Source organism: Pseudopipra pipra, chromosome 9, assembly GCF_036250125.1.
Source record: "Pseudopipra pipra isolate bDixPip1 chromosome 9, bDixPip1.hap1, whole genome shotgun sequence".
Classification (NCBI taxonomy): Eukaryota; Metazoa; Chordata; class Aves; order Passeriformes; family Pipridae; genus Pseudopipra; species Pseudopipra pipra.
In genome coordinates this window covers 27534733-27562668 of record NC_087557.1, presented here as the reverse complement: position 1 = coordinate 27562668, position 27936 = coordinate 27534733, and the positions used below count along the sequence as shown (strand labels likewise).

Sequence of the window (27936 nt, the reverse complement as noted above, 5' to 3'; positions counted from 1 at the left end):
AAGGGCAACCTTAGGTTGCCAAAACCACTGTGCCAGACCAGGAGGCCTCTGACAGTGCGATGTTACAGCACCCGCACATGAGCAGAGCCTCCCAGCCACAAAGAACTGCCCATGCCACACTGCACCCTGTGAAAACTGAAGCATGCTGATACACACCTCAAAAAAAAAAAAAATCCCCACACTCCAACTCCCTCATCTCAATAATTCAAGTTAGACTGGGACAACTTTCCTGTATAACTGAAGGCTTTGGCAGGCAGATGTCTCCTCAGTGCTGGAGTCACTCAGAGCAAAGAAGCCAAGTGCCCACACATGCTCCTGTCCAAAGCTAAGGGTGAACCCCCTGCCAGATCTCTGTCTCTTCACTCACATACTCCTCAGCCCCACAGACCTGCCCAGGGGTCAGAGGAGCCCACCTGCTCTTCCTTTCCACCAGACAAGCTCCTGCCAGGTGACTGCCCATGGTGCCGTTTCTCCCTGCCCCTCATCACTGCAGGACAAACCACTCCTGCATGGCTGTACTTAAAATTCACAAGCAGTAGCTGTGGAAAGACAATACATCTGTAGAGGGTCTGAAATGCCCTGGGCTTTCACAGAAACTCTGAGACAGGTCCCATCTCGTTCCCTCTTTGCTTTCCTTCCACCCTCTCAGTTCTCTCAACCACCCCCGAACTTGTCACAGTGCAACAAGCCTACAAGCCACACATCAGCTTTAAATATCAGCATGCATGAAGCAGGGACATGAGAGCAAGGAAGTGGGAACAGACAGAGCAAGCCTCCATCGCCTGTCAGGAAACACTAATGAATTTCAACACCAGCAGCCATTGCCTCAGACGGGCTGGTGAGAGGAGACGGAGTTACAGCGAGGAGCCTTTGCAGGAGCAGCCTGCCTCTTTTCAAAGCCCCCTCTGTTAATAAATGTCATTGCCAAGCAGGCTGCAGCAGTCCTCGAGCCGGGATGGCGTGGGTCGGGGGGAGACAGGCAACTGACAGCACTCAGGATGCCTGGGCAGCACAGCCCTTTCTTCTGTTGCATCCCCAGACAAGAGCCAGGAAAAGGAAGCAGACAAGACATTGTCATTGGCATGAAGCTGTCTTCCATTAAGGTCCCAGTACCCAAATAATAAACCTCCACAAGGAGCCACAAGTGCGACCCCAAAACTCCCCAGTCCCGCTGACTAGGATAGATGGAGGCTCTAAAGGGAACAGTCCTGGGATGGACAGAGGGATGCAGAGACATCCAGACACACTGCCTGCATTCCCAGCAGCAGCAAAGGGTTACAGAGCCGTCTGTCCCTTTGCTAACACAAATGCATTCCTGAGGCAGTGCAGGAAGAAGCATCCAGCACAGGGCAGGGTATGGCAACCGCACCGATGCACAACATGAAGGTCAGTGCAAGTCTTCTTTACAAATGTCAACCTGTCATCTCTGGATATTAATGAGGGCTGACCAGCAGCTAAAATGCATCCATGCTCCATTAGTAATAAGAGAGACACAATGCAGGAGAAGAGCACACACCATGGCACATGGAAGAACCAATGGGTCTGCAGGGCCTGGGGAGGTGTGGTGATGCACAACATAACTTGGGCCACTCCAGCCACCCAGGAAGGAAAGTTGCCACACAACCCCCTTCACTGGAGTGTGTGCTATCTTTTCCCATCAATCTTTAATTGGATTAGTGTAATGAGGCCAAAAACCAAGGCTAAGCAGCGAAGCTAATACCTGGCACTTTCAGATGTTCTTTCTTTTTCTGTGATGCCCATTCTGTGCAGCGCTGCATTCTCTCTCTATCAGGCATATTTCTGCCTAGGAAGCCTAAAAGGCAAGCTGCAAGCCTTAACTCTTGGGATTCAGCAGCATTGGCTGAAATGTCTGAACACCCATCACATGCTAACAGCCTGATCCCTATTCTCTAAATTTTTGCTGGGTACTAAGAAATTTGGGAGAACTTCAACATCCACGCTTTCCAAGCAGCTCGCCAGTGAATTGAAAAGGCTGTTATCCCAGACTGCAACCAGAGCAATGTATACACTGGGAACATAATTCTGCCACAGAAAGCACACAGGGCAAGTGGCTCATTCGTGACTTGTTCGTCCTGCAAAGCACTGTGTGCCTTCCACTGCCATCAACCTTAATGAAACATGAAGGCATTTAACACCATGCGAGATCTGGCCCTTTTATGGGTATCTGTCTGTGCGTCAGCTAGATGCTGGCAGAGATGCTATCTCAACATTAAAAGCAAGGCTGTAACACAGCAGGTATTCAGCCTCCAACAGAAGATGTTCATCAACAATTGCACACACATGATGCTACAATAAATCTATGTGCTACTGCTTAACAGCTTCTCTTAAAAAGATTCATAGCTCTATTTACTGGGCCTGATTCTGCTGCTAGGCATGTGGGAGTAAATCTGGAGCAACTCTACCTGGAGTTAGTAAACAGCCAGGAAGAGTAGGATCAGAACTGAGCTTTTACATTTTTAAATAAGTACTTAATTACCATGCAGAAAACCAGAGCTTGCTGGCTCCACAGTTCAGCTGAGGTTAGGAGTGCAGCAGGCAGAAGCTTCGCACTACTCCAGATTTGTTGAGGGGTAGAGCAAATGCTCTCACCAGCCCTTCCAGACAGGGAGAACAACTGGGTGGACTTCCCTTTGACATCAGAAATGCATGACACTGCTCCCAAGGAAAGAGAAACTGGAACATCTCCAAGGCTGAGGTCACCCCTCCAGCCTTGGGAACCTGACACTATGAAACACCCTTAAAAACAGATTTCTACACATAAGCTTGGTGTGACAGTCTGTCTGCTTACTAAACATGACATTATACAGCACCTTATGAAGAGGAGTGTACAAAATTGGATACTGTGTACCATCTACCATACAGGCATGTTCTCAGTGAATGTCACGCATCATAACCACAGGCTGCAGCAGGTGAACTTCCAATTTGTCATCAGGAAAAACTCTTCACCGTGCAGGTAATAAAGAACTGGAACAGATTGGTGGTGAAATCTCCTCCCCTGGAGACATTCAAACTCATCTGGAGAAGACCGTGAGCAAACTGATCTAAGTTTGAAGTTAGTTCTGCTTTGAGCAGGTGGCTGGATTAGAGATCTCTATTTAAATTATTCTGTGATTCATGCTGTAGTGGAGCCTGATTACACAGAGCGTGTCCTTTCTCTGTCTATATGGTCTCTTAATAAGTCTTTCATACAGACACTAATTTAGCAATTGCCTAGTTCTCTGCATACTAGCTGCTTTAAGAGGGAGCATTCAGACTCCTGCTGCAGAACGCTAATTACACACTGAATAAGGGAATATATTGGATGAAGCAGATGCACCCACAACCCATCACGTCTGAGCCCCCTCAAAACCAAAACACGCACAAAAACTCAGCTAAAATTAAACACGATTCTCCTCCTACTGCACAATTTCCATTGCAGAAGTATTTCTCCTCAGGAAACCTGAACATGCAAGACCTAGAGCAAGGTGCTGCTCTAGAACTGAGAAGACACGTCCTGCCCCAGTCCTTTCTTGGAGCTGCTCTGCGACAGGCAGGAGGAAACCTTGCCTCTTCCATGCCTTGCCTGTCCAGACCATTTAGTGTATCAACTCTTCAGAACGAGGGCTTCTCTGCTATGAGTCATAAACTGTTTAGTGCCTAATGGTAAAGCCTATAGACGCTTAACATAATACAATCATGTCACTTAAAGGCCATTAGTCTCCAGTCTAAACAGCACTTTTCCAGTCACAGAGGGGACCTGCCAACCCAAGAAGGCAGCATAAGGGACGTGGGTGGTCAGTCAGGTCACTGGACTCGCAGACACCCAACGTGAAGCCCCAGGTAGGACGGAGCCCAGACAAATGGCACAGAGAAAAATCACAGCAGCTCTAGCAATCAAAAGTTTTATCTTTCGGGCTTTCTTGAACCACTTGAAACAGCTGAAAACCCCTGTCTGCGAGGTGAAAAACCTCTCCACCTCCAGCCACAGCTGTACCACTTGCAAGGGGAAGAGCCCCTCACCCACAGAGGGATTCTCCAGCGTTCTGCATCACCTCTCTTTCCACTCAACGAAGCAGATCATTTATCTACAAGAAAAGATGCCATTCCGTCTTGTGACGCTGTTTGACCCCCTCTTCTTTCCTGGCACCATCTCTGCCCTCCTCTGGCACCATATCATCCAGTTCTACTCTCTCAACTGACTTCTGTGATTGCTTCTTCTTCCCTCTCCCCACTAAAGGGAAGAGATAAATCCTGTAAGGAGCCAGGGGGATGGGGTAACACAACCCAAAATTATACACGCAACAGCTTCACGGGCTCTCAGCACAGCCTCCATGCTGGCAGCAGTGGGGAGAGTGGCACGTTGCGTAACAGGGTCCGAGCACAGGTTTCTGTGCAGCTGCGAATTACACATGCACAGGGGAAAACAAGTTTGTCTTTTCCTTGTGGGGAAGAGACCGCTCCCCACCTCCAAGCGCAGGCTGCCATTAGTATTTGCTTCGCTGGAGAGGAGCGCAGAATCCTCCAGAGCAAAGGACAAGTGCAGCAATTAGGATGCAGGGGCTGCGGGAGCTGTTTAACAGCACGACCCGGAGGTCAGTGCCGCCAACTCCCAGCCCTGCATAAATATTGTATGAGTCCAGGAGAGGGGCTGTTACGGCCACCCTCAGCGCCAGCCCTCCCCCCTCCATCGCCACTCTGCATCCAGCTAGATACACCAGCAACATTATTTACAGATGTGACAGTCGGGAAAATCACTTTAGTAACTAAGGGAATGGGAATGAAGGCTGCGCAGTAGAGCAGGCAACCGGGAGCAGGCTCCCATCTGCACCTCCTGCTTCCCCTTGCAGATCTGCCAGACAGCACGGCCCCGTTCTCCAACCAGGAACAAGGAGGGGAGGGGAGGCTGTGAGTGCCCCTCTCAAGGCTTGCCCAGGGGTTTGATTATCAATGCTGCTGAAGGACACTTCAGCCAGCAGCTGCCTTACAGTTTCCTACCAGTATCTCTGCTAGACCCTCCCTTTGGAGGGAGCTTTATATCAATATAATGAGAGGCTTTAGAGAGAGTTTCCCTCAGACTCTGTCTCTGTAGCCCCACAGAAGGGTCCCCACTCCAACACAACCACAGGGGCCTCATCCCTGCAGAAACTCCCCCAGCTGCTCTGTTTGGTACCACCTTCCTCACCCATGACCTGTTCACTGCTTATTTTCTGAAGGATCATCTTCACCTGCAGCTTCAGTCACACTGATTGGCACCATCTCTACAGTATCCTGGAACATCCTCACTCCTCTGCCCACTTTTCTTGCTGGACATGTCAGGTGACTGCACATTTGCTGTGATGCTCTCCACAAATACAAACGTCCTCTCTCAAGTTCACCAAGACTGGAGGCTCCTGAGGACAAGGACATGGGCTTTTCTCCAACTGTACCAGCAGCCCATGAATTCCTAGGGGCATGCTGCTAATAAACATTACTGCCCAGGGCAACACACAAGGGCTGCCAGATAGGAAACACAGCTTGGATGTGCTTCTGACCATGATACCTCTCCAGAAATTTTTCCACTTTTCTGTGGCTGGTTGCTGAATCCAGGGAAGGCAGAAGCCCTGTCTTACCATTAGCAGCTTTCCTAAACCCACTGTGCAATTAATGGGCTTAATTATTGATGGCAAAGGCAGGGAAGGGAGGAAAGGAAAAAAGAGCCAACGAGAAGGGAATGATGTGGGGGTGGCAGGCGCCAAAGGTCTCCGAAGATCTTCCCTCAGCCTAGAGCAGAGAAGGAGCCCCTATCCGCTCTGCCGCTCCCACGGCCCTGCTCTAATGCTCCCTGACATGCCTCTGAAGACAGCGAGCTGTTTGCAGTCACCACCGTGATTTGTTAGTAATTATTTTCACGGTGTCACATTGCTGTCACTCTCTTAACAAAGAGACAGGCAGCCCGAGGCTGCCTGCAAGAAAGAACCAACAGAGAAAAGGAATTGTCAGGCACCCAGGGATCCTCTTTGCTTCCTGGGTTTCACAACCAGAGTCCTTACCAGCTTCTGAAGCAACTTCTGAGGAGAAGTGGCAAGTCAGAATCATCCCCCATCCTGGCCACAGGAAGAGGAATTAATTACTTAGCCCCTTCTCAATTTCACCTTACCTGTAAATCCAGTGCAAGACCCAGGTGCTTAGAGCTCCTTAAGCCAGCGATTTGCTTCAGGCCTGCAGCAAATGCAAAACAACTGTGGCAATTGATGACTTTTAGTGCTCTCCTTGCAAGACTCAATTTCTTTTCATGTGGTCTTGTCATTAGAGGACGCTTCCCAAACACAGCAATCCTGATGACAAACCTAAGCCTGCCTAAGCCCATCACCTTCACACATTAACCCTTCAGACCGCTCATATGTGCTCTTCCTATACCAGATTCATTAATTACAACATACTGCTGTGCTCTGCACGGCAGTAACATTTCACTTGGCATTTCACAGTGCCAGGGGACCCCAGCAGCTTCCTCACACCTGAAATACACAGTCTAATGGCTTGCTGTTTTCTCATATGCAGCACAGTGACTTGACAAGACCCTCCCCTTGAACCACCTCCAATCCACCCACTCATGCATCCCACACCTTCTATGCAATCACAGCCATCCATCCTTCAGCTGATTTGTCAGTCCAAGGTAATCATGCCTTTCCCACGGTGCTTGCTTTGGCCCCCAAGGAATGGAGGCTATTTGGCACCTGAAGTGTCACACAGTATAAGGATACAGAGATGAAAGACACCTGGCCAGACAACCTTTAAAGCATCCTTGAGCTCTATGCAGAAACAAACTGGACTTCCTCCAGAGTATTTCCAAGTCTGAATTACTCCCAGCAGAAGAGTTCTTCCCCTGCCTGCTTACTGACAGTGCACAAGGGTCAGTCCCTGTAGCCCTGGGGAGACCTGGGTATTAATTCACCCTCTTAGTACAGGGAGAATTTTGCCTCACAGTCTAAGCAAAATCTTCCTGCAATTAACTGCATGGAAGAGCACTGACTCAGAGGGCAGCTCCTTTTCAGGGGTCCTTTTAATAAACCAAGAAATGGCACATACATGCTGTGAAGAATTAGGATCACCATTGGGAAGCTAAATGGTCCATAAAATGGAAAGGTTCTCTTCAGAGCTGGGAGCACGGTGAGCTGGAGGAGAGGTCTTGGCAACCTCCCACCAGGCTCCTCCATCCGCTCAGTTTGCAGGGATAAGACAGGATTCCAGGCAGGAACGAGGAACTGAACTCAGCAGGTGCCCAGGCACCTCTGACATGCTGGCTGACAGTCAATACCAAGACCTGGCTCAACATCCAGATGGAAAAACTGAAACAAGAACATTAGAGATGACCAAAAGGCACCTATGGAGGAAAAATAAAGGGTGTCCCAGAGTGTTGGTGCTGGGCAGAAGGGAGGAGTAAACCCTGCTCCAAGGGAGGCAAAGCTGGTGAGACCAAGGCAGGATGAAGTCCTGGGCAGTATGAGCTTCCCATACACAACCTTGCCAGGACATCACCCTACTTCCTCAGTCTTCTTCCCACAGACTTCTCTATTCTGCTTTCTTCTAGTACCACCTCCACATGCCTCACATCATTGCTAACACCTGGTCCACAGCAATCTCTGAGCACAAGACACCCATCCTCAGTGTCCCAGGCTGCTGAGGGCAGCACCTTGGCCAAACGCAGAAAAAGGTGATTCCAACAAGGAATGGACTCAGCTCAAAAAGTTAGTCTGCAGCTGCAGTGTCCTCCTGAGTCCTGCACACACCCAGACATCCACTCCTGAAAGTACAGAGTCGCTGGACAAGACACGTGAGAATACGCTGGAGGGAAAATACCAGGGACGACCTCAAGATGGCCCAGTAGGTCTTTGCCAGCCAGGAGCTCCAGGAGGAAAGAGACTGAACCCATCCAGGAAAATGGCTCCCAACAGGAAATAAACATGCAAACAAAACAAAACGTTTTGAAGAAAGCTATGGAGTCACACAGTAGAGCCAGTGAAAGAGGAAGGATGCTGCTCCCAGGCTGGCAGTATTCTTCAAGCAGAGCTCTCTAGGCACAGAAGACATAAGTGCATCACTCCCAGTCAAGCCACTGGGAGGGCAGCACTGATGCCAACACACAACTGCTTTGCTTTGGGTGGGAAGTAAGAAGTGCAGAAATCCAAAGAGAGACAGCTGACATTTCAGCCCCAGCATGAAACACTATGGCTGTCTAACACCAGAAAAATTAAGCTGTTTTAAGAGAAAATGAACACTTCGTGAAGCTGATCCTGTTTTTCACACATGCCACAGACAACAAAATTCAGATGGCAAACAACCCTCCAGTGGTTATCATGTGCAGTCCTCAAGGCAACCAGCTTTTTAGTTCCCCACAATGCTGAATTGCTGTTAGAAGGCTCTTATACAGACAGAGGTTAGGGTGTTTTTTCTACCAAGTATCCATTGATTTTGAAACCTTTTGCCTGAATTCACTGCAGCACTAGACACAGAATTCACCCTAGTGATTCCTGGTGCAGAGGGAATAACAGTTCCTTACTCTATGAGCAGATGACATTGAGACCAATGACTTGCATCCAGTTTAGTGTGACTGTTTTCAAATACAGCTTAAGTCACCCAGGGATGGAAAATCCACCTTCTCCATTCATTACTCCATCCCAAAGGTTCAGTGCTGGAAATAAAGCACTCGGTGCAATGCCTGTCTCATTCCCCCTTACGCTTCACAAATTTATTCCAAGTTTCTTCACCATCTTTCACGCTGTTTCCAACTTGTTTGGTCTTAATTCCCAGGCAGCAAAGTCCTGCTCCCCAGAGTGCACTGGACATCACAGCTCAATAAATCTGTGGCCAGTACAGCCCTGACTATGACAAATGTTTTTGCTATGACATGCCAGACAAGTAGCAGACCTGAAGGTGACAGCCCATTGCATGATGATTCCTATGCAAAGATTTCATGTCCACAGCTTAACCCAAAGGCATTCCCAGAATGACCCATCTCAGACAATGTAACTTGCAACCGATGATTTCAAACACAGACAAGAAAAGGGAAACTGGTATATAGGGATAACAAAAGCCAAGTCTGATATATTCATCTTAAATAAGAGTGTACAGAGGGGGAATCTTAAAATCCAAAATTTATTTTGCATAAGTGATATCATTTCCTTTAAAAACAAAAAGCTGGACTGCAGGGTCACAGAAGTGAATGGGGTCAGTGCTGCTCCCTGTAAGTGCCAGAGAAGAGCATGCTCACAAGGCTCCCTTGCTTAGCTCCGGCAAAGCACTTTAGGATGTAATTATATGAACAACTCCATCAGCAAAGCTGACTCAAAAGGTTCCTGACCCTGGATACTCAGTCCCATCCCCGCACTGTAGTTCACACCACCCTCTTCCTTCAGCCAACGTAACCATGTAAAGAGATACACCATAGGCTTGGTCAGCAAAACAATCCCCACTAAAAGCAGTACCACCAAGCTAATCCAAAGATCTTAGTTGGAAAGGAATTGTTTTATTAGTTTTAAACACAGGTTACTATATTAACTTTCAGTTACCAGATCTTTCTTGTTACTCTCAAAGCCACCCTCTGAACATACCTCCTGCCCTGCTGCCACCCAACCAGCCCACCCTACACTTCCTGCCTTTCCTCACAGCTACCCAAGTGGTCCCACTCACTCCAGTCAGTGGCCATCTGCAATTTCTCCCCCAGCAGAGGCTACCAACCCCCTCCTGGTCCTGTGATAAAGAACAGTATGCACAAGGGACACTAACACCATCAATCCTTCTTTATTCATGTCCTAAGGCTGATCTCAAACTAAACCTCCAGGACAGAAGGCTGGAAAGAGCAACCCATTGCAACACTCAGAGCAGCTCTGAGAAGGCAAGCATCCTCCCAGCCTGTGTAACTTGCAAAGAAAGAATTAAACAGTAAAATTAAGCAATGGTATAATTTACTGCTTAGAATTTACTAATATCCAACCTAGGAAGAGCACCAAGGGCTATAAACATTTCAAGACACTTCACTGTGTTTTATCACTATATTAGAGAGTACTTGCCTTTTAACACTTATTTAAGAAAATAAAAAACTTCTGAGCAGTAGCTTCCTGTGAAGACATAAATTAGCATGTTCTGACCAGCCACACTAAGTGCAGTACAAGCATCTTCATGTCAGCTATACAGACTAAAGCCTATATGTACTTTTAGCTATGCTCAGTGCATTTGCAGAATGATTCGAAACTGGGGAGAAGGATTAACTGATGCTCTTGACATTACGGTGCAGGTCTGAGTTTCGGCACATGAGGCTTCAGCTCTGCCTCTGCCTGCCTGCACAGCCACAGGCATATCACTTAACCTCAGTGTATCTCAGCTCTGTATCTATGAACACACGGTAAAAATGCCTCTTTGGTTGCCAAGATTAATTCATATTGTGTTTAAGAGCCCACAAACTGGTTCTATACACAGAGAGAGGCAACTTGACATTTCAGGGGAGACAGACCACACTAAAGAGCTCACATTACAAGGGCTCAACCCTGGCAGACACTAAGAACCCTCTTTTCCAATAAGACCACCTCCTGTAGTCAGTGGCTCCCTTGGCCCTTCAGAGGCACATTACTCTCACCACCCAATGCCACATCAACACTGTTTGCTTAATGAATAATGGCAGTTCCAACCTAGGTGCAGGATGAGGCACTAAAGCAGACTACACCAGGTATCTGAATCTATCCCTGGAGCTGTTAAACTTGGAGGATAGCTCCTTGCAACAGGCTAAAGGAATCCTCCTGCTGAGCACACAGAGGCCCGAGGACCGTGTGCCTAACAAGGCTGTATCCCCACTCATATTTTAGCTTGGCAGGTCTGGTGCTCCTTTCATCTTTTGCTTCAGGTAGCTCTCTTTAATTAATAACATTTCTGAGTCGACACAGGGAACTTTCCACCCAGAATGAATGGCCCTCTCTCATTAGAACCACGACTTGTCATGATGTATTCAAGAGCAGGAGTGTGATTCATTCCCTTGTCTGGGAACGAGGGGTGTTGCTGGGGGGTGGGGGGAAGAAGAGTCTCTGTAATGAGTGACTGATATTTGCTGAAGTTGATATGCGACTCTGTCGGCTTGAACTGCCTTGTCAGGACAAGCCTTCAAGAAAGGTGATGTTCCTACTCAAGAGGTTTTCCTCATTAAAGAAATTGCATCTTAACAGGAGGGAAGGGGAGGGGTGGCAGGAGAGCTGCTGTCTCCCCGCCTCCAGCCTGGTTCACACACACCGAGCACTGAAAGCGGGCTGATCCAAGCACAGCCCGTAGAGGATCAGCGTTCCATTTCGGAGGAACGCTCACACAATGAGCTCTCTCCAGCAGCAACCAATCCCTCCAACAGGGACACTCCTTCTGATGGTCCACCACACCCACAACAAAGCCCTTGGTAGCACGGCCAAGGACCTCAACTCATGCTAAACCTCCATAGGCCCCTCCCAGATGCTTGGTGTCCTGTTCTGGGCACCCAGCTCCTTGTGACTAGTGCTCCCTGTTGTCTGAGGGAAGCCAGACAAACAGCTCTGTGGTCTTCCAAGAAAGCTCCAATGTTCAAGAGCAACCAAGTTTGTAGCCACACAGTGCCTCATTCCCTGAGGATCCCTGAGCCAAGCAGAGGCTTCACTGATCCTGTAGCAGCTGAGTTTCCAATTTGAATCCTGCAGACTCAGATAGTGCCAGACACCATCAGCAGAGAGCAATACCTTGACAGTCACTATTCCTCCAGTGCTTTTCTTCTACATACTTCTGGCTTAGACAGGGCTATTTCCCCATCTTGTGCCCAGATTCACCACTGACAGACTTGTAGATTCCTCCTCTTTGTTCCAGCCTGTCATGGTTTGAGACCCCCAAAAATCCAATTTCCAAGCCCCCCCCAATTTGCTTCAGTGTGAGAGGGTTTTCAGACATAACACAATTGCTAGCATGAGGAAATTGTATCAAAATTTATTATGAATGCAATAATACTATAATACATTATATACAACAATTCTAACTATCTCTTCCCCACATCCGGTTTGCTCATCCTACTGGGCCTTCCAGTGCCCTGGCACCTACCAGTGGCACCTACTGGAAGCCCTCACAGCAGACAGGCCAGTCCAGAAGACATCATGCCTCAGCTCTTCAACAGCACATGCAGACAAGAGTCAAGCTAAATGCCCAGGTCATTGCTGGAACAAGGCTGCATGGTTTACCAGCCAAGCTAAGGACAATGGAGGACAGGAACTTCACACCACTCGAGACATAGGTAAGAGGACTGCAGCTTGCTCTGCAGGCAGCCATGCAAGTAGCTGTCATTATTAAGGAAGCTGTCATTACTAAGGAAGCTGTCATTACTAAGGAAGCTGTCATTACTAAGGAGTGGACCTGCCACAAGTGGTGGCTCCTTAAGCCAGGAAGCACTGCACTCACCTCATTGTCCTGAATTCCTCTGGAACCCACTCGGGTTTCTACCACATAATGCTTTCACCAACACACTCCTCCAAATGTGGACAAGCAGCACTGCCACCCCTCCTATTGCCCCAGTGCCTTCTGTGCCCAGTGTGTGGTCTCAACACAGTAGCAAAGGGCACTAGCTACACCACAAGTCTTGTAGGGAAGCATGGGGTGATTCCCTGGAATACCTCCTAGATGTTCCACATCTCTGAGGCTCTATCTCCCTGTCTGAGCAGCCTTGTTTCAGCTCTCTGCTTTCTCTCTTTAAAAAGAGATGCTCAGTTCTGCTTTGCTAAACCCTATTTGGCAATGTGTCTAAACACACGCAAACTTAATTAGTTCAGGAGGGAGACTCGGCATTTCTGGTGACGGATAAAAGTAAGGGGAAATGAGACAAGTCAGAGCTGGCAGGGAGTCCTCACTCGAGCCTCATCCACTGGCACAGTGCTAATCAGATGTGACGCTACACGCTGCAGCACCCAATCGGCGACGGAGCGGCGTGATGTGCTACTCACCGAGCGGCTGCAGCCAGACTCCTGCTATCCATGTGGCTGGAAACATGAAATTTTCTGCTTTGCCCTGCAGATGCTTCAGGATTGAATTCTGAAGTTAATGGTTTAAAAAAATTTTTTAAAAGGAAGCGGGAGAAATGAACCACTCGCTACAACCTCATGGCCAGAAGTGGAGTCTTCTTTTCCAGCTGACTAGTGAGGGACAATCCATGCGAGAGACCACTGCAAATGGTGAACTGTGTATCTCTGCTCCAGAACTGCATGTTCTGCTGAGCCAGCTCACCCAACAACCCCTAGGCTCACCAGAAATGGGGCTCATCTTTACCTCTATTTGGCCATGGTAGAGCTCTGAAGGAAAAAAAAAAAAGCCACCCAGCATATCCAGGTTGCTCGCTCCATACAGATGCCAAGTTAGGATGTTATCTGGTAACCTTGTCAGCCCACTGTGAAAGTGATGGAAAGATGGGCCTGAAGCAAAGATAACTGTTTCTTATAACCATCACCAAAAGTGGCAAACTGGGCTCTCAGAACAGCAATACAGGAGAAAAGAACAGAGAAAATAGAATAGACAAGAAACAGAAGTTTAGCACAGCAGCTGTTTGAGTTGGTCTCTAATAGAAGTTTAAACATTATATATAAAGAAAAATAAGCCTCATTCTTCATTTAAGCAGCTTACACAGGAACCTGGAATATATACCAGCTCTGGACACAGCTTGAGCAGAGACCCAGACTTTGACTCAAGAGCTCACATACCACCCCCTGACTGGAGCATGGCCAATTTCTCATCTCCGCTAGCGCTTGTGCTGAACTTTGGTCCTCACATCTCATTTCTCACTAATCACACCAAGAAAAGGCAAAGGAGCTGCCACTCTACAAAGACCACTCTGCAGGGAAGAACTGGGGCTGATTGCTCCTAGGCTGTGTGCAGTTTATTTAGGCTTCTGACTTGGGGAAGCCAATGTCACAGTGGAAACCAAGTCATACTACTAACGAGTTGTGGCTGTCAGTTTAGCATTGGATGTGTCAAGCCCATGCTTTACTGGTGTGATAACAACAGCAGTCTTTATCCAGCACTGTGGGGAAATTAAAAATGAAGCAAGATTATAGGAATCCAAAGGAATTCAGCACAATATGACGCTGATCTGCAAACACTTTACGGATTAAAACAATGTAATTTTTAGACATTTAACTCTGTTCTTATAATAACATTTTTAGGTTGGTGGTCTAGCAATGTTCCTGACAAAACATGCACATACACCAACATTTGCAGATCCCAGTGCAGGTTCCCACCAGATACAGTCACTCAGCTGGTGAAGATGACCTTAACGATAAGAACACCAATGAATCATGCCAGAGCTGTTTTGTATTCTGCCCCAAAGACTACTCTGTGATTCACATCGAGTTACTGTGCCAAGATGACAGAGAGGAAGCCTTGCATGCGTCAGGTAAGGACCATCACTTGATTTGGGTGTACAAAAACAGCATTCCACGTATGCACTCAGAAATATCCATCCCTTTGGAAAGTATACTGGATAAAAAGGAAAGCATCACAAATCTCCAGTCTAAACCCCTCTTGGGATTCTGAAAGGATTCATTCACTACAGAGAATAACCTAGGCAGTGATCTTGCACTATGCCCAGCACCTGTCTTCCGAAACAGCTCTCCAGTGCCAGTTATGCACGGTAAACAACAATTCCCCTAAGAAAAGACAATTAGGGACAGCTGCAGGCTTGCAAGGACAAAGACATAGGTGCTACAGGCAAGCATGGAGCAATAAAGCCCAGAAAAATCTCCCTCCCCTTCCATACTCACATCACTTTCAAATCCCAGTCTCCGCAGGTCACAAAAATCGACTTGACGCTGGGATCTAAGAGGCCTTCCTTTGCCATCCACTCGTCAACCCTCTGAAAGTAAGGCAAGAAAAGGGGATGAGTTTTGCGGAGACAGGCCGAGCCACAACAGTTAAACTCAGATAAGCTGCTTGCAATCAAGAGAGAAGAAAATTGTGATCTTATCCACCCTCTCCCTCTCTCTCTTCTCTCTTTGCTTGCCATCTCAACAACAGCACGTTTGGACCTTTGAAGATTTCTGATAGGAGACATCAGGCAACCAGAGCAGAGATGATCTTATCAGACACCGCAGCAGCTCTGCTCATGGAGGGATGGAAGTTGTGCAGCGTTAACGGGATGATACAACTGTGCTGTTACCTGGCATTTCTCCTCCACTTCTCCTCTCCCTGTACCAAAAGGGCTCCCAGTGAGCATAACTTATGTCCCCTTCACTGAGGACAAATACACAAGTATCCTGAGATGGCATCCCTCCCCTGCAGCATTTTTCACATACTCTGATTCATACAGCTCCAAGGGGATACAGGAAAGGGGGGAAAATGGAAGGGCTGGGCACACACAGGCACTGTGTGGCAGTAACAAGCAAAGCCACATGTCCCCTTCCTTTCCAGTCTGGATCCCTCTTTCCTCCTTACAGTTCTGAGGAGATGCATGTTCTGGGCAGTGTGGATTTAAAGTGAATCCACTATTCCTGATCAACTTTCCATAGGAGCAGAAGTTCTGGATCCTCTTCAGAAATGGGTCACGTTAATCTGGAGGATGCAATCCACCTGGGGAACTAAGCAGAAGGAACTAACCTAGACTAAAACCCCTGCATAGACACTTTGTCCAGCTAAAACTAGCAAATGATGTGCCTAAAATCTTGTGGTGGCAGGCAATCAGCTGCTATTATGCAGCCTCACTAGCAGCATTTCCAAAGCTTCAGCAAGAGAAATCCGTCCTCTTTTCCCTCACCTGACACCTTTCACTCCTGAATAAACCAGCATGCCCCAGAAGCTGCCTGACCTGAATCTCATTTTAAGCTAGAAGTATGCTGCTGTAGGAACACCTTTTCGGTCCAAATAAAAAAAAAAAAATCTAAATAAGTGTTTTCACACTGTAAGAAGCTTCCACAGAAACAGAACAAACCATTTTCTGGAATACTCCAGCAGCAATCTACATTCGCCCATCCAGGCAAAGAGGGCTGTCCCTCCTGGGGAAGCAGGCACAGGCGTCCATACGCTTATGGACACGCACGGCTGCTACGTGCTCTCTGGAGAGCACAGGGAGAGCTGGGGGTTTGCATGGATGCAAGATGTCACCTTCGCAGAGCACTGTCTTCGGTCTCGTGTCATTGCCGCAGCCTTTCCTGGCAGGGGTCGATGCTTCTTCCTGTGACCGATTGTACAACAGCCCTCTGAGTAAAGCTCCCCGGGAAAGCAGCATCCAGCCTCTCAGCCACACTTCTGCCTCCCTTGGGCTGACAGGATCTTCCAGCCAGCCTCGCACGAGGCTGTCCCAAGTTGGGGACAGCAGCAGTAACCCTTTTACGTTCCCTGATGTGAGCGCCCATGAAGTGCTGTCTCCGTGGAGGATTTTAAAGCCTTTAATTTGATTTCCTCAGATAAGCAATTGTTGCAATTATTCTGATTAGGAACAATTAGGTAACACAGCAGTGGAAATCCTGACAGAGACAATGCATCGAACACCAACCTGCAGCCCAAGTGGGCTCTGCTTGAGGAGGTTTCCTTCACTATCTGACTACCAACAAAAGCTATTGATGGAGAAATACTTCCAAGCTAATTAAGCCTTAAATGCTCTAGGAATTCAACATTAGGCAGATAGTATTATTAGGGCTATCTCTGCATTTGCACATCCTCCAGATTAGATTTGAGAGGCATTTTCTTTCTATGCTACATGTATTATTGAGCATTTAAATAGGTAGAAAAATTAATTTAATAAAGTGCTGGGGAAGGGGAAAAGAAACGAATGCAGAACCTCCAGGAGCAGTGGTCTCGAGTAATGTCTTGGTGCTTTAAAACCGGCTCAAGAAAGAATCGCCTCTTCTCCTATCTACTGGCAGGAGTTTGGATATCTTGTCAGCACCCTTGACATGAACAGCTGGAGATGACAGATCAATGGTTCAATACTCTCAGCAGCGTGTCACCAATGTGACAGCAAATGTTATTCTAATGAAGCTGTAATCATAGTCAAATTACGCGGTTCGATTCTCAGCAAGGGGAGGGTGCGGGGAAAGAGATGAAGAGGGGACGACAGGACCAGAGGTCAGAGTTCGAGAACTAAAGGTTACTCTGCTTACCTCAAGCACTTGCTGGAGGCTTGGCTGGCCATCCACCATGCCTTGAATAATCCCAGTCAGCTGAAACGAGAGACAAACAGAAAGCAGGCATCAGAGCAGCACTCAAAAGATCATTAGAAAGGTCTACTCTCCTGTCCATCTCTCTGCAACCAAAACATGCTCCTGTGACCCACATGGATGCTGCTGAGTAGCCAGTCACAGTAGAGTGACCCTGGCAGCTCCCCAGCCACAGGCAAGGGCACAGCTTCATCCCAAACACAGAAATGTAATGGGGCTCCTACCCACACCACAAAACAGCAAACTCTCGGCAGGGCAGGATCCACTTGGGGAGCAGTGTCATGCTTAAGCATGATGCCCTTTTAAACATGCATTTCACCTGTTTTGATGTTGCCTTGATGTACACAGGAAGCAGTAACTACCAAGGCCTCTGATCATGCCCCTGCTATCGCAGCTACACCAAAATTTCAGTGTTAGATGAACAGAAGAGACGATTGTTGATAGGTAAGACCCAGAGTTGACCCAGTCATCCCCCCCCCTGCACTGGGCAGCCAGCATGTTTTTTCCCATAGTCCATCACAGCATTCCTCTGCATTTCAAAATTGTACTTAGAACAATGGAATGAAACCTGAAGAAAAGCACTTTCTTCCAGAACCCTGTCCACTCTGTTTTTCAGGAGGTTCCTTAGGAACAGATCCTGCTAACACATAGTCCTACTGACTGCTCCTGGACTGCCTGGCTGTTTAAAGCTAAGACACAGACACAAAAAGATGAAGTCTCATGGGCCTCTGCCTGTGTCTGCCCAGGAGGGCTTGAGGCACATGGAAAAGAGATAATTTTTCTGTCTGCCTTCCAAGTGACAAAACTGTCTTTTAACATATTGAATATCGGATGTCAGTAGCTTGCCATCAATGCATCCAAGTAATTAAAAAAATCATTACTAAAACAAGTGCACACTATGGGATTTCACTTCATATGGCAGTTTCCTGAAGCTACACACCTCACACATTTTCATAAAATAAGGTCAATGCAGGAGCATGCCCTGGTGCTTGCACACTCATCCAGGGCTCCAGAAGCCATAGCACCTATTCGAGAGGTGCTGACAGCCTCACCACCACCCAGGAGTAACTCTTCCATGCAGACCAGCTCAACCTACTCATAAAAATAAGCCCTCTCACAAACCACAGGGTTTGGTTTTATTAAATATGTGGCAACTGAAGGAAGCTAAATGGTTTTTACCTCTCAGTTTCTGTTGCTGCTTGGCTTACAGCATTGAACTCAGAGGATGGAAAAAGAAAAGATATTAAACTCCAATTAAACTGTAATTACACTTAATGAATACCAAATACCTGACTCACTGAATAAGCTGTAAGTAAAAAGATTATTTTCTCAAAGTGACTTCCACAGAATGGTAATACATACCTTTTAGGGAAAGTATTTTAAGAATGCAAAGCTTTTCTACGTGGGTTTCTCAAGTTCATCAAGCCATTATGAGGCAGAAAGTACCAACTTATCTGTACAAGAACATACTGCCCAATACACACACACAAGATTTGCTGCAGAAATCACACACGTGAATACAAAGGGATATACCTGCTCCATGGGTACATTTCAATACAAGTCAGAGAGTGCTCAAATGGGACCAGATTTATATTCTCTCACCCTTTCTGATCCTTTCTGTTATCAGTCACATCCACCTGTCACACCCAACCTAGTGCATTGGATCTCTGCAGCATTATCTGGTCTTGCAGCTTTGAAGAAGTATAAAAACATAAAACTGCACAATTGTAAAGTTTCACTGGTGATCCCAAGAAGCACACAGTACTTGGGAACACAAACAAGCTATAAGGCATTTATCTTTCTGTATTTTTATTGTCTATTCCTTCAGGGAAAAAAAAATCAATAAAAATTAATCATAAAAAGAGAGCAAAGTACCATGAAAAAGCCTGTACAAGCACCTTCTGTGTAGAGAGAATCTTTCCTTTAGCTCCCAGCATGAACTTGCTTGGGCAGCAGACAAACCACTTGCATCTTCCAAAAGGGCATGATGAGCTTTATACACCTAGTAACAGCTTTTAACAACTTGCAAGCACTCTCCACCTTCTCCGCCTAAACGCTCATCATAACACCCAGCCCTCATCATAACCAATCACAACCTGTTGTTTTACAGAAGCAGATCAGGAGAAAGGGAACCAGATGAGGGCTCAGAGTGAGCCAATACTGGAAGACATGCTCCTGGCCATCTGTGTGGGGAGTTGAAGAAACCTCCTGTAGCCAGGAGGTGCACAGACACACTAAAAGCAAAGGGAGGGTGACCACAAGTTCTCCACCCTTCCAGGTACCCTTCCCATGCTGTGCTGTCCTCTTCAAGGAGGAAGAGGGATGGGAGAAGTACTCCAGACCCAAGGAATAATGTCAAGCAACTCCAGTAACCCTCCCACACAGAGTCTATCCTAAGCAGTTCTACTGCTTCCCAGGAAAGGCAGGAAGCAGAGGGGAGAGGGGAAATCAGCAGCACGGCAGACAGGCTCCCATGTAATGTTAACAGCACTGCTTTTCCTAGAGAGTTTATCTGGGAAACCATCGTATTTCTACTCCAAGACAGTTTGCTGATTACCTAAGCACTTGTCTCTGATGTACAATCTGATAATCAGGCCTGGTCTTTCTTTGTAGACAAAGAGGCCAATAAATCTCACCCTTTGTAAGTAGAGGTGCCTAGACAAAGCCCTTTACTGGCATTTAGCAAAATGAGTATTTTTCAGAAAACATAAACCAGCAGAAAGTCAATGGCAAGTGCTGGAGCTGTTCAGGCAGCAGCTCCACAGCAGCACGTCCTGGCTGTGTCCCTGGGGTCTCAAGGGAACCTATACACAGGGCTGACCCCTACACCTGCCTAGCAGCAGGCACCGACCCCACTATTTAGTAAGGTCCTCAGTACAATCAGTTCACCTGTGGCCTTCAGGGCAGGGCTTCAAATTCAGCCCCAGCTACAGGGCCTAGCGACAAGCCCAGTTACATCCCACCATGATCCTACACCTGGACCTCTTTGCAGCCCCTGCAACAGGCCAGTGGACTGCCAAGCTGGGAGGGACAGCAGCCATGCTGGACACTAAGCAGCAAGGGGTGCAGTGGGAAGATGCCCAGGAGCCAGTGACTTCCAGGCTAGGACTAAAACTAGCTCCCTAACCCACACTGTTAATAACAGAGGACTTGCCAAACCTGGCAAGTGGGACTTTTTTGTACCATTGATACACACAGGTGGGGGTTCTGCAACCATTTTGCCTGCTGGCATCAGCACTGCCTGTTTTCATCCAACTCTGGACACGATGCCAGAGCATGGTCAGTGGCAGAGTCTGCAGCACAACGCTGAGCTGGGACAGCCGTGCCCGTCCTGGGGACTCCAGCAAACACGTGGCCATCCCACACACATACACACACAGAGCTCTGCTTGCTCTAGGGCTCCACACAGGAGACACAACAGGGGGAAGGATGAAATAGAGGGACTTCCAGAAAAAGGAGTTTTGGTGGTAGTTAATGAGACAACTTCTCTCTAGAATTTAGAGGACTTGCAAAATGGACATTTTGGGCTCTACTCTTTCAGAAGATGGCGCTGTTTTTAGCCCAGATCAGGTGAAAACTGTGAGATTTATCACATTTGTACAAGCATATGTCCAGCAAGTCTCATGGGGATAAGGACAGCCAAAGTAGTTGTCCAGCCTTCTAGCATTAAGGTTGCAAAACGGTTTCCATTATAACCCTCTGTTCTCACACATTTATAGCTTTCTGAAAGCCCCTCTCCTGGGAATAACGTTTTCAGTGCTTAGTCTTTTTTTTTTTTTTTTTTTAGTTGAAACAAAATACCTTCAGATGGTTTTCAGTTACAAGAGAATAAAAATAAGTATTTGTTTTTACAATGTGAAAATATGGAAGGGGCTGGTTGGTCCTGGAGGGGACTCCACCTAAAACAGAGGAGTCATTTTTCATCAGATTAGTACATGTGGGACAAGCACTCCAAGGGCTTAAACCTGCAGCCAGCAAGGTAGGGGAAAACACAGTATGGTGCTATGATCCTAGACAAGACAGGGACAGAACAAAGAACTTGGATACCCTGATTCCCACATTCGGTACTTTAGTCACCAAGCTGGCCAACATTGAACCAGTGGAGTGGCAGGAAAAAAAGCCCAAAGCAAGAGCAACTTAAAGTTTGTTTTGATGGTTACAACAAGAAGAGCAACTTAAAGTTTGTTTTGATGGTTACAACAAGAAGAAAGAACACAATTGGGAAAACATTCAACTTTTTGTGTTGAACGAAAAAAACCCAAACAAAAAACAACAACAAAACCCAACCCAACCCCTGCCCCCAATTCTTTTGAACCCTCAGGGACCGTTCTGCCCACCTTCATTCTGTATCTGTGGAAAGGTGGCCTCGGCTCAAGAGCAGCTGTACTCAGCAGTGAGAGCAACCAAGCAAAAAGAAGCTACTTCTCCAGCAATCATTTCAAGCACCCCACGAGCATGACATCAAAAAGAAAGTCTTAAAAATACAGACATCCTACAGCTCTGAAGGACTCATCAAACCCCAACATGCAGGCCCACAGGAGAGTCATTTAGAGCCTCTGAATCCACGGCCATACAGCACTTCCTTCCCTCAGACCATGCTCTCTTTGACCTTCCCCACCACAGAGCAGCACAGCAAAATCACAAGAGCTCACAGGGAGGTTACAAGACTTTGAGCATCAGCTTTTATTTTGTGGTCACCCAGTTAGATGTTTGTTAATTGTAAATACAACTATCTCAGTCAGCAGATCAAAGCTAGAGTTATTTATGAATCCAAAGTGAGGTCTTTACATGGTACTGCAATAACAAAAAATTATTCCCCTTGTCCTTAACCTAAGGCTGGCATGACACACTGCACTGCAGCTGAACTGTGAAGAGGTGGCCCCAGTCCCTGGTGCAATGGAAACCTGCTTCCCAGGGAGACCCTTGGAGCACCAGGGAACCTTTGCACTTTACCTCTGTACAGAAGGGCGTAAGCTGGGGATGCACCACAGGCTGAACATACATGTGAAAGGTGGATTCGATCTCCATCGTCCTGCCATTCAGCTTCAGGATAGGGAATTCGATGATTTCCTGAATAGTGCAAAAAGAAAAGCAGTTGTTTATTTAAAATAAACAAAGAATGAAGTTAGAAATTATCCCATTTAGCAAGGTGGCTGTAAAAAGAGGGGCCCGATAGTCCCAAACAAAAATAAGCCCAACACAAAGCTCTGCAAAAGTGGGAAGGTGGTGCTGCAGCACAGAGCACATCCAACACCTCAGGCACAGAGCAGGATGGTGCTGATGCTCATCACAGCCAGGATGGCAGCAGGGAGGTCTCTGTGCCCAGCACTGCAGCTGCACACAGCCCTGCCTGAGCTGCACCTAAGGAAGACGGTCTCTCACCACCCACACGTGCTACCCCTGGAACATGGAGATGTACCTGCAATGGGCTCAAGTCTGTTTGGCAAGGACATCCCAGGGGCTGAGCCCTCCCCAAGACCAGTCCCATCCTTTCCACCCCACCATCCTTTTGGAGGACACCATCAGACAGACAACAGGGACTACTGCATGAAGCACCTCTTCCTCTGGAGAGGCTGAGGAGCACTGCCCTCCTCCAACAGACTGAGGAGCCATTCCTATGGGATACAGCACAGTAGCAAGCCCTGCTTCATTTTCCTCTTTGTAGCCAATTTATGCTGATAGGGAAATAAAAACGTTCCTTCATCAGAAGAATGTTCAATTATTTGAATAATCAGCAATCAAAAATTTACATGGACCTGTTAATAAAAAGTTTAAACAAATCCAGTTGCGATGGATTTCTCAATTATTAAAAAATATACATGAAATTAAAAAAGCTGCCCACTGAATAAAAGCGATAAAATCCTTTGTGTTCACCCCCCTCCTTCTCCATTCCCTTTCTTCCTTCCAGTTTAATGTAAGAGGAGAAGTGACAATTTGTTTGGTGTCTTTAAAGAATAATTTGTCTATGTTATTTAATAGAGATCCATGGCACCAAGGTTCTGGAGTGCAAATGAGGCTGCTGAGTGATATCCATGCAACAAGCCTCTCAAATCACTTCTGGAGAGAAACAGAGAGAGGGAGAGAGAATAAAAAAAATATTGCTTTTTAATATTCAAAAACAGTTTGCAAAATTTAATCAAAGCAGAGCAAAAGCTAACATTTTTACCACTTTGACATTTTTATTAGCGCTTTCATAAATTTTTAAAACATGAATGGAATTAGTTTAACAACAAAAAAAAAACTGCCTGAAAACATCTGGAAGAGACAAATAAGAAATAATAAAAAATGAAAAAAAAAATCCAACTCCTGTGAGTAAAATTAGCATGTGAAAAATGCAGCCGCTGCAGAGGAACTAACACACTTTTTTGGACCCTGGCTGCAACCCTCACGACCTGGAGGCGGAAATTATCGTGAGGTTATACATGTGAGCTGGTGACATCACCACCCCACTAGGCAGCAGGAGGGCAAAAAGCTGGGTGGGTAAATGGAAATAACAGACAATTTAAATAGCCAGGAGGAACACCCAATTTCCATGGTGGACAGAGCCTGTAGATGCAGGAGAGCAGCTTTCCTAGTGCAACAGGCACACAGCCCAGACCAGGGCACGTGGGGAACATGTGCTGCTGATATGGAAAATTAGGGGAAAAAATTAAAATAAAATAAAGTGTTAATAATGTTAAGTGCCCAGGTGTTGACACAGAGCAGTGGAACTGCAGAGGATGCAGGGCTTAACTGTTTCCCCATGGTCATCTGTGCCACACTCCATGTGTGCCACGTGGGCTAAAGCAGAGCAGATGGTTGGGCACATCCTTCCCCACAGCCGTACCACCCCACTGGGAGTCACCAAGTTTCCCCAGGAAAGAGAGGAAACTCGACCCAGGGGCTGGAAGGGGAGGAGAAGACACGTGCAAAACACCTGAGCATCACCCAGACTGCCTGTTGTGGTGCAGACAAACGCACCAGCTTCAGCCACCCAGGAGGACCCATGGAAACACGAGAAAGTAAGAAATGCTGGACACAGCCGATCCTCCCTTCAAAAGGGCTACCACAGATAGGCTCTGAAAGCAGCAAATTTCTGTTCAGAAGGAAAACAGACTGCAAAGTTTGAAGCTAACGGACAGGCTGTCATAACAGAGCCACACTTAACCCCAGGATAACACTGTGGCATCTTTCAAATCGGGCTGGGGCGTCTCACTGCCCCTTAGGTCTGCATCCCACCCAGCGGGTGACCATGGAAGCGGGCAAGCCCATGGCAGGGCAAGATGAGCATTCCCCCTTCTGGAGAGAGACACACACCGGCTGGATTTCACAGCAGGGCTGCGCTGCAATGCCGGGATAGGTCCTAAGGGACCAGAAACATCCTCAGGGGCCATCAAGTGGCTGGATGCAAAGCGAGACTGAAAGACAGCCCTGCTGCTGATCTGATACACAAAGGCGTTGCTGGCCTCCCAGTACCAAAGGCAAAAAGCACTTCCAGGAGGGTCGGATTAAGACAGACGGAGGAAATAAAAAGCCATACTAAAAAATTGTGGAAAATTTAACAATATCCAGAATTACTGCGGGTCTTTAGGAAGTGCATGGCCAGGAGTAGGGGTGGAACCCCAGAGGCGACTTGAGCGTCTTAAGAGAAAGAGCAGCCACTTTTTTGGGGTTATTTGGTCAGTTTTGGAAGCAAGTGGTAAAGAACCTTTCCCAAAAGACTGTTTATCTGCACGCTTCCTATAGCAGAGATTTTTCCAGTCTCTGGCAGTGTTTGCTCCACTGGTATCTAAGGCAACAGATACCAGCCCCATGAAATCAGCCCCACTCCTCACTAACGACGTTAGCCAGTCCTGCAATGAAATTTAACCTGTGACACTGCTGTACTTTTCATTTAAACTTTCATTTGGAGAGAAGCAGTGTTTGGAGACCCTGCAGTTTGTCCTGCTAATAAAGACAAGTGTTGGGACCTTTAAAGGTGCCATTCATCTTTTGCCTTTATTAAATTCAATTTTCTTAAGCCCATGATACATCATGAAATTAAGAGTTGACATTCCTGCAGAAACAAAAATATCTATCAAACATAAACAGAAAGGGGGGAGAAAAGAGGCCTCTATTACCAAGAATTTATGGCTTAAAGTTGATCTGTTTCCACTTTTTTTTCCTCTCTCTTTTTTTTTTTTTACAAGCATATGGTTTGTTTTAGATATCCGAAATGTTATTACAGATCTAGAATTTCATTAGTAATTATTATGAAATGGTGAGCACTTAGACACTCACACACACAACCCCCCAGCAGACTGTGACGCAGGAAGGCAGCCGGGTGCTCTCTCACAGCAGCCCAGTGAGCTCAACATGCTCAGCTCCATCTCCACCATTCAAGGACCTTCACTGCTTCCTCCCAGAAGGGAAAGGTGGAGGAAAAGAGGCACGAGGGAGTTAAGAGGAGAGCTTCACTGACACTTCCTTTCTTTTATCTGAACCTGATCATCCATAGGTGTTACCCTGAGATCCTCACCCAGCTCCACTCCAACACTGAGTACACGTCCTAACTTCGGCAGTGATTTGTGCCAGCAGCATTTGGGGCTTCTAAGTCTTCCCCCTGACCCACCCCCAGCTTACAGCACAACCAGAAGTTATGGATGTGCTAAAAGAATGCTGAGGGTGTCCAGAGGCTGCAAATAGCCGCAAGCTACCAGAAGAACAAATGTACTCATTTGAATTTTGCGAGCACTGCAATTAGGTATTTTATTTAGCACTGCAAAGTAACTTGAAAGGAAATCCAGGATTCAAACCACCACCAATAAATAAGCGGCTTTTTATTTTCCTTTCATTGTCATGAAAAGTTGAACATGTTTTCTGTTGAGAAATTCTGCACGAGGCTCCCAATTACAGGCATTTGCATTTATATTGTTGGAACACAGAGCTTCTAAAATCAATATTAACACGCTTAAAGAAAAAGGCATCGGCACCCTGTCCCTCCCCTCAGCTGCGCCCCCAAACACAGTAACAATAGGAACCTACAGAGCCAGAGGCTTATACATATCCATTACCAGGTCCACTCTCTTTACAACAATCTTGCATTTACGATTTCATGGTCCTTCAAGCAAATCTATGTGACAGCTTCCTTCAGAATTTTTGCCTTTTCTAAAAACAAAAACAAAAACAAGAGTTCCAGGTGAAAGCCTCTTGTGCAACCCGGCCAGTGGGCTGAGCAGCAGCAGGAGGCTGCAGGGTAACTGTGGAATGGCTAGGGACTTTCCTTTAAGAGGGATTTGAAAAATTCATAAGGGCATGTGAAAGCACTGCTATAAACCCAACCTTTCCTTACCCACTCGTCCTAAATGAAACTCCCCTCCCTTTAACACCAGAGCAGGGATGCACCAATTCAGCCTTCTTGATCTTCTTGCTAATAAAAGAAATGAAGAAGAACAGAACTATACTTGCTAAACAATTTCCTGTCAGAGAAGAAAGCGCCTGAAATTACACTAATTCCCACAGAGGAATCTTTTTGCTTATCCTTTTGGATCTGGATAGCACTCACACCATTAGACAGAAAGAATAAAGTGCCCAGCAAGAGCTTCCCAGGTCTCAAAACCTTTTAATACAGAAGCCTGTGTATAAAGTGGCCAGGCCACTCTTCAGGACACTGGGTTACATATTTGAGGAAGGCCGTATGGCCTATTCAGTTCAAAAACTACGAGAGAATAATTTATCCCTCACTCTAACCCCCATGTGAAGAAGTTTAATAAACACAGGAATAAAAGATGCCCATAAAAATCAGAGCTGACTGTTCAAAATGCAATAAAAACAAGCAGAGGCTGTTGAGAGAAACGGATTTTGTCTGATAAGGAAAAGCATAAAACTTCTTACTGAAAGAACCCTTTACACCTTCAGAAAAAGGTAAGGGCAGAAGAGGCAAGGGAGTGTCTGTGGAGGGGCAGAGCCTTAGCACCAGCTCATTTTGTTCAGGGATGCTTCCCCCCACCAAAGAAAAAGTCATTTTATGCACAAGGAGCTTATTTCTTAAACAAACACTCGTGTTTTTGATTTACACCACGGGCTGCTCCTAAATAATTTATGGCGGGTTAAATTTATTGCATAGCCCTGGCCGGCTGCAAATTCGAATTGCCAAATAATTAGATTTTAGGGCAATGCTTATAAATTATCCGCCGATTTGTCCGGACTTGTTTGTCAGTTGCTTTGTGCTTCGGGTCATCTTTGGCATTTCGCTGTTTGTGTTTTAATTGCTGATTTACACTTTGACAGATGAGAGTTGATGCCTCCAAGATCGGGGAGGGGGCGGGGGGTTGAAGAGCAGGAAGAATCAGAGCTTTTAAAGCCTTGTGATTTTCCTTTTTTTCCAAGGCAATTAAAATCGAAAAGGGACATAGTAAGGACAGCACTAGCCTAACAGATCTGCCTCCCCAGTTTCCATCCTCTGCCTTAATTATTATTTTAACTGAAGCCGTTTCCAAGTGAGCAGCCTTGCACTGGCCCTCAGGGGCAGTAACCAAGATGACCTCATAGGTCTTTTCCCCACTTCAAAATTTTTATTAAACTAACCAAAACAAGTACCATAAAGGCAACACCTCTGCAGTGGGGGACAGCAGGACTTCTGCTGAATCAGGGCTCTGCTGGCTTTCCAAAGGATGCTTGTCTGCACACGCAGCGCAGAGCCTTTCAGCACTTTGGTCTTGGGGAAGTTACTCTCTGTACTGATTAATCCTGTCAAAAGGTCTTTGGGGAAGCAGCTGACCTCCAAATTTCCTTTTCCATCACTGCTTAG

At 46.7% G+C, this 27936-nt stretch overlaps 1 protein-coding gene across 1 annotated transcript in view; it reads right to left on the bottom strand.

Moving 5' to 3' along the window:
* Window positions 1–27936, bottom strand: part of ERI3 (ERI1 exoribonuclease family member 3) — a 129128-nt gene that overhangs the window by 83272 nt on the left and 17920 nt on the right. Inside the window, exons 3-5 of the mRNA XM_064665418.1 lie at window positions 22122–22238; window positions 17112–17171; window positions 14778–14869 (exon numbers count right to left, since the gene is read on the bottom strand). Of these exons, the coding sequence (XP_064521488.1) occupies window positions 14778–14869; window positions 17112–17171; window positions 22122–22238 (269 nt within the window). The remainder of the gene's footprint in view (window positions 1–14777; window positions 14870–17111; window positions 17172–22121; window positions 22239–27936) is intronic.